Raw genomic sequence first — 12,202 nt, 5'->3', positions numbered from 1 at the left:
AGGGATATTTATATTAGGCATCAGAATTTTAATTTGAAATCTTTGCCCACTTGAAAGTATTGTTTTATGACTGTTTTTAAAATGCTCTTATATTTAAATTGAACTAATCTTCCGTGTTTGGTGCTTCTCAGCCACTCTGTCTATCATTTTCCTTCTACAAACAATAAATGACTAGTAGAATAAAATGGCTTAGTTGTATTTTAAAATAGTTTCACAAGGGTTTCCTGGGTGGCTCAGTCAGTTAAGCATCCGACTCTGACTCAGGTCACAACTTCACGGTCCTCAGGTCACGATCTTGGGTTTGTGAGTTCGAGCCGCACATGGGGCTTTCTGCTGTCACCATGGAGCCCGCCTTGGATCTCCTCTCCCCCACTTGCTGCTCCTTCCCCGCTCGTGCACACGCTTTCTCTCTCTCTCTCTCTCTCAATAAAAACCAAAAACCAAAAAACATTTAAAAATAAAATAGTTTCATGGAAAGGAAAGACTTTAAGTGCCATGAGAATTGAAGAATGCCTCAATGGGGGCTTTGTTCCTTCTAGGCAGGTCCTGATTAGAGGGGCAAATGTAATTCTGATCATGTTTCTATCAGCTACTTTCCAGTTCTAACGTCCCATGTCAGGAAGACAAGAGCCACTGGTGGACAAAGAAAACGACAGAGGTTGCCAGGTAGTTCTCCACCGTGACTGGAGTACTTACGGGGCAGTGAGGTAGCCCTCCAAAAAGCCGGCCACAAACATGACGATCTCATTGCTCAGGGCCTGAGAACCATACCCCGCTTTGATTTCCAGGATGCCCCAGCCTGTGGTTTTCACAGAGTCATTGTAAAAGCCATAGGCGTCCCCATTCCTGTCCAGTACGTTTTTGACTTGTACTGTCTTTTCAGCAGGCATCCAGTACGCAGTTGCATAGTAGACTTCTGGAAGAAAAGAAAAGGCAATAAAAATAAGATGCCATTTAGCTGATTTGTGAATACATTCTTTCCATGTAACCAAGGATTCCAACATATTTGCTTTTAAGGAATTCCATTCTATGAGAATCGGGAAATCTGCCCCTATAGTTGCTCTTGTTACAAGTGGGGAAAAACCAGAGCCTGATGGGAGCAGGGAGGGGGATGAGCTCAGAGCACGGAGAACTGGGTCAAAGGTGGCGGGAAGTAGTTAGAGCATTGGAAAGGTGAGTCTAAATGCTTCATTCTTAGAGATGGGATTCTGGGCAAGGCCAGGGCTGGGGCTCTTGCCCACCTCTTACTTCAGCTAAGGGTAGGGTCCATATACTTGGTCTGCAACATCTTTGCTTCCCCCAGCAGTTGTACCAAAGCATCCGTATTCTCAGGCTCCTTATTGTATGTCTTTTGCCTAATTCTTCACACATGACATTAGATTCCCATTTTGCAGGAAAGAAATAACAAACTACGGCCTGTGAGCCTCTCAAGTTCTTGATAATTTTTGTGAATTTATCCTGACACATCCTGTAGCAATCTCTTCCTCCTGGCTCACCCCACTCCCTCTACCCATGCTATGGATCGACCCCTCGTACTTTCTTTGGGAACTTTGTTCCCTCCTGTGTCTTCCTGCTCCTGTACCCTAAAGCTCTCTTCCTGCAATGGCTCCTCCCACCTAAGTGTACTCTGTTGTCTCATGGCTAAGGGCAAACCAATCACAGAAGATCTCTTTGGATCCTGGGACCGGATCTGGCCATTGCCAGAGTCTCTCACTCCCTTCACGGAATTATTCCAAATATTCTAGGGCATGCTGTGTTCTGGGCTGTGCGAAATATGGTGAGAGAGCAGTGAATACAACTGGCTCATTTCCAGACCTCACCCCGTAGAAAGAGGCACACACTCACACACCACTTCCTCATCTTCCTCGCTTTAGCCTGCTGCAGACCGGCATCCATCCCCACCATGCGACTGACGCTGCTCTGTCACAAATGTCATCCTTGAGTCTTAATGTCACATGAGCTGCTGAAAGAGTTTGGCCCTGGTGACCACTTATTCTTAAAACTCTTTCTTCCCATGCATCTGGGACAGCATGAATCTCCTGAACCTCCTCCTCCTCTGCCTGCTTTTACCTTCCTCCCCCTGGGGTTTTCTTTATCTTGTACGCCCAACAGCACACTTGATAACATCAGTTGGATGGGTCCATAAGCAAAAGAAATTCAAAATATCCAAAACAGAACTCACATTCTCTCTCACCCATCCCCCACCTCCTACTTTCTATCTCTGTGATCTTTCCACCTGAGACACAAGCCCATCCAGGCCTCCTTTCTCTTCTGCAAACTCAGGCGGAATCAAAGCCTCCTAAGTATCTCTTCCGCCAGTCTCTTCCTCTGCAGCTCTACCTTTCAATGTTACTTCGGGTATCACAACTAGCCCTAACTATAAAAAAGGCCTTTTTCAAAGTCCCTCTGAACCTGTCATTCATTGTTCCTACTCTGCCAGAGTGACCTTGGCCAGTGCAAACCTGATTTGTTTACTTGCCTACCAAAAGTCGTCAGTGACTTCCATTTCCTACAAACAAAGTTCTTTAGCTTATACTCTTGACCTTCATGATCTGGTTTCTGCCCACCTATGCAGCTGCATCCACTACCCCCTACACTTGGTGATTGGGAAGCCATCATATACCACGGTCCAACCTGCCATTAGCTGGTTCAACACCTCTCACTTTGCATATGCTGTTTCCTCTGCCAGAGAGTTTCTCCCTTGTTAACCATGTGGCAATTTCAGAATTGCTACTTAAGATGCAGGGAGCAGTTACCCACTTTGTGGAGGCTGACTTGCTCCATAAGCTCAGTGTAACTTGCTTGTAGGTACATCTTCTTTGGGCCTATCTCATTGCACCGTAACTCACATGTCTTCAGAGGCTTCTAGCCTAGGAACTCCTCACGGCCAAAGACTCAGCATGAGTATAGTGCTTAGCCTCTAGCAGATACTCAGTAAGTATGTGTGAAAGGAAAGGAGACTTAGGAAGAAAAGGAAAAAGAAAAAAGAAATGTAGAAAGGAAAAGGTATGTAATGCCTTTGTTTCTTGACCTAAGAAACACAGCTGCTCAGGTTAAAGACCAACTTTATATTCAGGCCTTCAAAGAGATGGGAAGAGGCTGGAATGTCTCTCAGATTCTAGACTGAGACCCAGTGGATGGATGTTGTATCACTCACTGAGAGAGGGAGCAGGTGGGGAATAGGCCTGGGAGGGAATATGAGTTTAGTTTCGGACATACTGTGTTTTTGGTGGTTAAGATACTAGAAAGGTCAGATTAAATGTTTGCGTAAAGTTTTTTGTTGTCAACATTAAAAATGGACTCAACACGTTATTTATTTTCTGATGCAAAGACTATCTATCAAATGAGTGCTGAAAGTATAATCGTAAAACTAAAGCATCATAGCATCTTGTTCCAAGGGGGCTGGGTGATTGGCTGGGACTTGGCCAGGCTTAGAAGCTAATGCTGATAATGACCCTGAAGAACAATCCTTAGCAGGGAAGTCATTTTACTTCTGAGTGAAGTCATGCCCATAATGGTGGGCTTGCTTGCTTTATTTTTGTTTACTTATTTATTTTTGAGAGAGAATTCCAAGCAGGCTCTGTGCTATTAGTGCAGAACCTAATTGGGGCTCAAACCCATGAACTGTGAGATCGTGACCTGAGCTGAAATCAAGAGTCAGATGCTCAACTGAGTGAGCCATCCAGGCGCCCCTTGTAGGCTTTCTTTAAAAATGGCTAAAGGTTGAGACACCTGTGTGGTTCAGTCAGTTGAGCATCTGAGTCTTGATTTCGGTTAAGATCGTGATCCCAGGGGGCGCCTGGGCGGCTCAGTCGGTTAAGTGTCTGACTCAGCTCAGGTCATGATCTCACAGTTTGTGGGCTCGAATTCCGCCATTGGGCTCTGTGCTGACAGCTCAGCGCCTGGAGCCTGCTTCAGATCTGTGCCTCCCTCTCTCTCTGCCCTGCCCCCCCATCTCCGCTTGCACTCTGTCTCTCTCTCCTTCAAAATAGATTAACATTAAAAAAAATTTTTAAAAGATCATGATCCCAGGGTCGTGGGATTGAAGCCTGTGTCTGGCTCTGCACTGAGCGTGGAGCCTGCTTAAGATTCTCTCTCTCCCTCTCTCTCTCTCTCTCTCTCTCTCTCTCCCTCTGCCCCTCTCCCCTGTGTGTACTCTCCTTCTCTCTCTCAAATTAAAAAAAATAGGCCAGTGGCAATAATGACATTAATAAGCATAAGTAGGATCACAATACTTTGTTAATAGACTCTCGGTGACAAGAGTCTAATTATTAATGAAGCCGACTGGCCACAACTTGACAACTGTGGCTGGCATCCGTAGCAACTTCCCTTCTTTCCCTACCAAATGCAATAAATATGTTTTCCAGGTTGATTTTCGATCACAGTACCATGGCCTCAGCCTTTCCCTAGCTTTTCTCACACCTTCTCTTCCACTCTCCCCTCCAGTGAGTCTTGTAGGAATGTGAAGAAAGCAAGCCACATAAAATCAGCCACAAACTCTGCAGCAGGGGCAGAGACAAAAACAGAAACTGTAAAGGGAAGAGGGAAGGTGAGTAAGCCTTGCCAGGCTCTTCCCTTTCTGTTCCATGCACGTGGCATGCTTTTAGCTTTATTCCCTTTCTCTAAAACCTCAGTAGTTCTCATCGAATGCCCACTGCAGCCTTCCCTAACTTCACCTTCCATTCCAGCAGCCCCTTGGGACATAAACTTGGCTTGCTCCCTGCCCAAGCACTCACGGGCTGTGTGTTCGCTGTAGCAGGTACTCTGTAACTTCCTGACCACAAAGAATAAACTTCTGCAAATCTGTGCTTTTTTTTTTTTTTTTGACACTAGTGCGCCTCCATGCTTGAAAGAAACCTCTTCCCTTAAGAGAATTCAGTAGTAAAAAATTTACTGCTAACAACCTGACTGATTTAGCACATGTTTTGATAGTCTAGCCAGAATCTAAGTTTTATACTCCACCCCTACATGATGGCTTCCCTTCCTCAAGGCTCCCTCCTTGAATCAACTCTTTCTGGTTTTCCTGGCATCGTGCTACTTTCGGATTTTCTTAAATCCTTTAATAGTTTTATTTAGTTTAGTTTAATTATTTTTTTAGAGTGAGAAGTGGGTTACAGAGATAGAGGGAGATAGAGAAAGAGAGGGAGAATATTAAGTAGGCTCCACGCTCAGCATGGAGCCTGGTGTGGGGCTTGATACCACGACCCTTGGATCATGACCTGAGCCAAAATCAAGAGTCAGACACTCAATGGATTGAGCCACCCAGTTGCCCCAATTAAATCCTTTTGTAGTTTAAGCCATTGCAATTTTCTATTTTTTTCAATTAAAAAATTTTTATTTTATTTTATTTGTTTATTTATTTATTTGGGGGGGGGCAAAGAGAGAGAGGGAGAGAGAAAGAGAGAGAGAGAGAGAGAGAGAGAGAATCCCAAACACACTCCACACTGTCAGCACAGACCCCAATGCAGGGCTGGAACTCAGGAACTTTGAGATCATGACCGGAGGTAAAAGCAAAAAGCGGATGCCCAAATGACTGAGCCACCAGTCTATTTTTTTTTTTAAACATCTCCATGTCGGGAAGCAGATGTGAAAAAGATAATTAGTGGCAAAAAGGTAGAAAAATATTCTTCTAATCCCAAATTAGCTTTATACCAAGTCTGTGAAGACAGAGTCTGGTCCCGCTTAGTGCTGTATATCCTGGGAGAGCTATACCTGGCACAATACTTGTTTCTTGGGTGAGACTAGTTTAATTGCATGTGTTCTTAAAATGGAAGTGAAGTTTATCAGGACATTCACAGAAGCTAGTCAAAGTAAGTCATTATGCCTTCAAGCTCAGGGAAGGGGTTTGGGGATGGTTCAGACACCCAAGGGGCAAGTGCCATCTCTTGATATTTACCCTAGAGTTGTTAAAAGGGAAATGAGATTTAAAATTTTTTAACAGCAACATCTTCAAAGTCAACACATTTGATAAATATCTGTTGAATAAATGGGAGCATTACTTCATAAAAACAAGGCATTTTTCTTCTATAAGATGAAAATGAAGAAGTCTCATTTTTACATTTCTCTGCACATAAAAACCCAAATGCTCAAATGAAATTTATTAACATGAGTATTCTAATATTTTCTATGAGTTTTTCTTGGTTGGAAAAAAAATCCTAACCCTGTCTTAGAATTTTTAAAATAGTCATAAGTGGCTTAAGTCACCCTCTCCCATATTTGGAACCTAATTTCCCCCTCATGACAGAGTAAGTGGTTTTCAACCCAGAGCAATGCAATTTTACCTGATATATTCAGTAAGTTAGGTAGAGAAAAGGAGGAAGAACTGGGAGAAAAGATGCAAAATATGTGAGAGAAAATAGTTTAAAAATTAAGATCGCAACTTCAGCCATTCAGATTGAGTTTCACTAACAGTTTTGACTCTGGTAGTTGAAGTGTTTTTCTCCTTTATGTACATTGACCATGATCTCTCAGTATCTCTTGGTGTACCTGGGCAGTGTACTTCCCTCCCTCCCTCCTTGGAAAGGGCTCAGTAAACTGATGTCTGGATTTTAGATTTGATTTGGCTCTTCAACATAGTCACTAAGAAAATAACTGATTCATGAATAAACAACCTTCAGGAAGCAAAATTGTATGTGTTTCAGCTCTCACTCCCAGCAGAAATCAGAGCCTGGGACTCGTACTGGACGGAGGACTACTTTGGGAAAGTGCTCCCTGGGAACAGGAATGGGGAAAGGGGAAAATGAGGCCAGGAAGGAGGCAAAGCTAATTCAAAGATGAGATCTGAGATGGCCCGAACAGCGGTGTAAGATAAGCTCCTAACGACCCATCCCAGGGATGGAAGGAGGAGCATGTAACCACCTGCTCCCATTCTGTGTTGGCCAAAGTTGCCCCATGAGGTGTTAAATCCATCTTCCCCGGTTTGCAGATGCTCCAGTGCTAAGTGGTTACCACGCAAGAGAAGCTCTGAGGTAGAGAGCGAGGAACCCCTACAGGGTGGCTAGAGGGACGAACCTTGTATTACAGCTGCAGAAGCTCGAATAAAGAGCAGTGAGAAGGTGTGAGGGGCAATGCACAATGTGCCCAATATATTAGGTAAGTAGAGAGGGAGAGATAGTGCTTTAAAAAATAGTGTCAGGGGTGCCTGGGTGGCTCAGTCAGTTAAGCATCCTACTTCAGCTCAGGTCATGATCTCACAGTTTCTAACTTTGAGCCTCGCGTCAGGCTCTGTGCTGACACCTCGGAGCCTGGAGCCTGCTTCAGATTCTGTGTCTCCCTCTATCTCTACCTCTCCCCGGCTCTCTCTCTCTCTTTCTCTCCAAAAATAAATAAACATTAAAAAAAATAGAGTCAAAGAAACAACGCTAATGTAGAAAAGTGCTGGACACTTGCCTGGCTCTGGAATGACCCCTCTCCTGCATCCCCTTGGAAGGTACCCATTCTTTACTGCTAGCTTAAATCAGAATTCTTGCTAAAAGTCTAATCAACTTTGCCGCCTTCTGATTCTGCACCCTTAGCTCACTCCTCATCTAGATCACTTGTGTGGATTTGGTTCAGACTCTTTAATTACAAGCTCCTTGAGGATCAGAGGTGGTATCTGTTACTTCGTTGTATTGACTCCATTGAGCCTAACAAAGTGTTCTATTGATTATGTGACCGCCTCCATCCCAAACTTTCCCACTAGCTGGGGAGGTCACACTTTCACATTAGCTGGTAAGGAGACAAGCTGATATTGAGTCTCTGTACATTAATTCTAATTGTGAATTAGAATTTAATTATTTTGGGATCTTAGGTTTGCCAGTGCGGGCTTCAACAACTCGCCACTACCTCATGTGCTGGGATTTTCACTGCATTTGCAAGGCTAACGGACAGATTTCAGAGCAAGCCTTGAATCAAGAGACTTTCACAATTTCCCCCTGGAAGACTGTAACAAGATATCTTTCATTTGTACAGAGTTTCAAGTTTTAGATTAAAGTTTCCTCATAATTTCACTACCTCTCTTAGTTTCATCTTTTACTGCATTAATAAGTTCCTGTTTTGCAGCAGTACAAAGAAACAACACAATAACGTTAGTAAATTTTCCAGAAACATCTTTTTAAAAATTTTTTATCCATTTATTTGGGGGGGGAGGGGCAAAGGGAGAGAGAGAGAAAGAGAAAGAGAGAGACTCTCAAGCAGGCTCCACGCTGTCAGCACAGAGCCTGATGTGAGGCTCGATCTCACAAACTTTGAGATCATAACTTGAGCCAAAATAACGAGTTGGATACTTAACCAACTGAGCCATCCAGGTGCCCCAGGAGGCTAGGTAAAGTGCAATTTTCAAGTGATTGTGAAATATAAGTTGTAGGAGCAACTGGAATTTACTCCTTTTTTTTTTTTTAAAGATGAAACACAAGTGCATTTAAAAAAACTTAAAAAGTTGAACAAAATAAATCCTTTGAGATTCATTCTGGTTTTGGTGCTACTACCTCTTTTGTTATCTTAATAGTTAATGCTTTATAATTTAGAATCTTCTGCCCCCACCCAAAAACCCCTAAAAGATAACAGGTGACAAAAGTAAAAATAGTGCCTAAAAAAAGTGTGAAAACAAAAATTTCTGTTTTGCCCATCAGAAGAAAAGGCCAAGCTGGAGTTCACATGAGTCATAGCTTACCTATTATGAAAAGTTTTCTTTTTAAAAAGAAAACGTTCTACCTCAATTTAAAGACTGAAGGAGGATCCTCTTACACTTTCTTTTGGAGAAAAATTTTGATCTTTGCAATCAGATTCGCATTTCCAGAAGGACCAGGAAACTAATTTTAACAATAAAGACGAATGGGCACTTTCCCCAGAAGTTGCTCTGGAACTTATGTTGTACACATTTTTATAAGCAAACTGATAGAGAGAGAGCACAAGAAAATATTCAAGTTTACCAAGAGCAGTGACTTCTTTTGAGTCTGAAACCCCACGACAATGGGGAAGAGCTGTAGGGAGATTAATAAGGCTCAGAAAGACCAAAAAGAGTTGGCAAATTCTTGATTCATGATTAAATCATGATTAATAATATTGCATTTAGAAAAATCAAGGTGATTTCAATCAATCAGTTATAACCCAGGAAAGAGACCTAGGAGGGCACTGCTCACTTTTCTGCAGCACCTGCTTAACGTGCTGGTGTGTACTCAAATCCCTGAAATGTTGGACGATGGTTAAGGAAAAAAACCTACTTTTATAACAAGTTATTACTTTACAGCACGTAGATTATCATCCGCAATCCTGGCTGTTTTATCAAAAGATCCATGACGACTTTCCAGAGAAGCGCAACTCCAATGGCCAATAATAACGGTCACTCAGTTATACATCCCCCACTGTTAGGGGGCGCTGTTCCGCACAACCACCTTATGAGACAGACACTCCAATACCCACGTTACAGATGAGGAAATTGAAGCATAGAGATAGTAGCTAACTGGCTGAAGGTCACACGGCAAGTATTGGAGCCAGGGCTGAAACACAGGCAGTCTGGCTCCGTGGTTTCTGCTTCTAGAATTCCATTCAACCTCTCTAACATTACACTTCCAAAAATGAACTCTCCCCGAAAGAATGAACACATGGAGCAACTCCCTCAAGTGAATTTGGAAATAAGAAGGCCCTCCGAGTTAAAGGGTCAACTGAGAATAGCCTCAACCAAAGATCTACCAAGGCACCTTAAGGAGACTGAACGGCTCACACGACGGCAAATCCCCCACACGCACGTAAAGGTATTAGCCTGTCCTGAGGGGCAAGGGGCTGGTCTCCGGTGGGCCCTGGTGGGCCATGAAAGTGTGGAAAAGGCAGGTCCCAGAGTCAAGGGCCAGCTGTACCCGGCAATTGTCTACTTGATGAGCACTCCTAGGCTAATGGAAGCCCCAGTCCTATCAGGAAGCAGATCAATCAGGCCTTCAGGCTGAGAATCCCTGATATTATCTATCTGGTGTAATGTGATTACAAGAAAGTGGCGGGGGCAATCTGCTCAAACTTCATTATTGGCATTTTGGTGAATAGACTTCTGTGCATATCAGGGTGAATCAGCTTCTTTGTATCTGATGAGCTCTAGAGCACAGGAGAGAACGCATTTCTAGAATGTAGCCGTGCCAGTCCAGGGGCCAGATTTGGAACCAGTTTTACCAAGGCACATGCCAACTTCTAAGTCTCTCGGCAACCAACCCATCTCTTTCCCTGGTGATGTGACTTCACTATACACACCACTTAGAAAAATTATGTAAGACACTCCTTTTTATTTAAATGTTTATTTTTGAGAGAGAAAGAGAAAGAAAGCATGAGTGGGGGAGAGGCGGAGAGAGAGAGACAGAGGATCTGAAGCGGACTCTTAGCTGACAGTCAAAAGCCCAGTGTGGGGCTCGAACTCATGAACCATGAGATCATGACCTGAGCCGAAGTCGGATGCTTAACCGACTGAACCACCCAGGTGCTTCTTAGACATTCCTAAAAACAATTATGGGGCTTTTCAATCTGAAAGGATAAAGGCAGTGCTATTAAATGTCTGAAGTGTATAATAGTTTGAAAGACAGGCAAAGATGAATGTGCAGTTGTTTGCCAATATTTCTGTAGGAATGAAGCTACAAAGTAAGCCTTAAAAATTAAGGACATTTTCGGATTAAGAGGTACACATTGGTAGATATCAAAATCATTCCAGGGAGATGGAAATGCAATCCCTTTAGTGTGGGTTGGATACTCATCAATTTCAGAGTACTGAGCTGGGCACTTCAGAGAAAACATGACAAGCAAGAGGTAGCAGAAACGTTGCCCTGGAAAATAGGTTACTATGGGTGGAACACAGGAAACAGATCACGTCTGTTTGAAGTAATCAGCGTGGGCATCACCAGCTGTTCGCCAAGACCAGGGTAAGAAGTCTTTTCCCGACTGCCAGGCACCGTCTGTCAGGATCAGCGGCCGCAGAAACACCCTCACTGTGCCTTGACTCCTGACCAGACTGGCCTGGCTTCAGCCGAACTGACGTTTAAACAGCTGTTTCTTGTCAGGCGATACCTTCTTGAATAAACAGTGCCTCATCTTCAGAAAAACAGTATCTCCACCTGACTCCTCTGGCTGTTCCCTCCATCTGACGAACACTTAAAACAACCCGAACAATCCAGAGGAACAGAAAAGTTAAGAGGGGTTTCACTTATTCTGGTCACAAAAAGTCATTTCCGTTTCTGGAGCACTTTCTAGCCTGTCCCAGGCATGTCTGAATGAGCCATCTTCCTGGGCACCAGCGCCACCTCTGGAGCCCAGGCAAGAAATAGAATGTGCAGGTAAATCAGGGGTCAGGAGCCGGGGGGTGCATGGCTGTTGACTCCAGAGGCCCAGGCAGTTTAAAAGACTGCAAAGATTTAAGAGTGGTAAGTGGGCAAGTTGTGAAAGCAAAGACCTTGAAGTCTGGTGATTGCAGTTACTTGTCGATGGAAGGTGGTGTAATAAGAATCAGTACACTCACTTGGGAAGGGGTTTGCTCTCCTGAACCCCACCCTGTGCTTGCACAAGGTCAGCACAGAAAAGGGCTTATGAAATAAACTTAATCCTTTCTTAATATTACCGTTGAAGTCTTTCAAGTTTCTATGGTTAATTTTGGTCTTATCCACTGGGAAGAAAACTGATAAATCCAGGAGTTTTTTTGTTTTTGTTCTGCCGCAAAGGATATAGATTGGTGTCAACATCTGTAAGGATAAAGCCTGTTTTACAAAGAGGGGAGTATTTAAGTAAATGCCATTTGTCAACTCAGCAATGACTTCACTCGCTGTGTGTCTTAATCCAAACTACTGAATTTCTCTAATTTCAGAGCGAGAGTGCTAACCATCACACCGTGTGACCCCGTGCTCAATTTCTCTCAGTTTCAAATGTTCTGTAAAATGAGGGTAACAAATCCTATTTAGGGTTATAGTAAGCATTACACGAAAGACCCTTTAGCACACTGCCTGGCACATGGCAAGCTCACGATACGGGGTTGCGCTTATTTTAAGCCAAAGTCATTGGCACTTAAGAAAAGCAGGCAGCCTGGAATCAGACCTTTAAGATGCGCATAAATATATTTAGATGTTCTTTTAGGACTCGTAGAGAGAGGCTCAGCAAGCCAAGTGGCGCGCAGCAGGGAACTGATTCATGGGCCAGGCATTCGGGCCAACAGTTCTTAAGTTCGCAGGAGCGCACCCCGTGCCCTTCTCTGCAGCCGTCC

At 43.6% G+C, this 12,202-nt stretch overlaps 1 protein-coding gene across 1 annotated transcript in view; it reads right to left on the bottom strand.

Annotated features, from left to right (window-relative positions):
- Positions 1-12,202, bottom strand: part of PLBD1 (phospholipase B domain containing 1) — a 53,921-nt gene that overhangs the window by 39,631 nt on the left and 2,088 nt on the right. Inside the window, exon 2 of the mRNA XM_077756438.1 lies at positions 697-916. Within this exon, the coding sequence (XP_077612564.1) occupies positions 697-916 (220 nt within the window). The remainder of the gene's footprint in view (positions 1-696; positions 917-12,202) is intronic.

This window comes from Crocuta crocuta, unplaced genomic scaffold (assembly GCF_008692635.1).
Source record: "Crocuta crocuta isolate KB4526 unplaced genomic scaffold, BGI_CrCroc_1.0 scaffold262, whole genome shotgun sequence".
In the NCBI taxonomy this organism is placed as follows: domain Eukaryota; kingdom Metazoa; phylum Chordata; class Mammalia; order Carnivora; family Hyaenidae; genus Crocuta; species Crocuta crocuta.
Note: the sequence above shows the minus strand (reverse complement) of the source record. Positions and strands in the feature narration are given on the sequence as shown.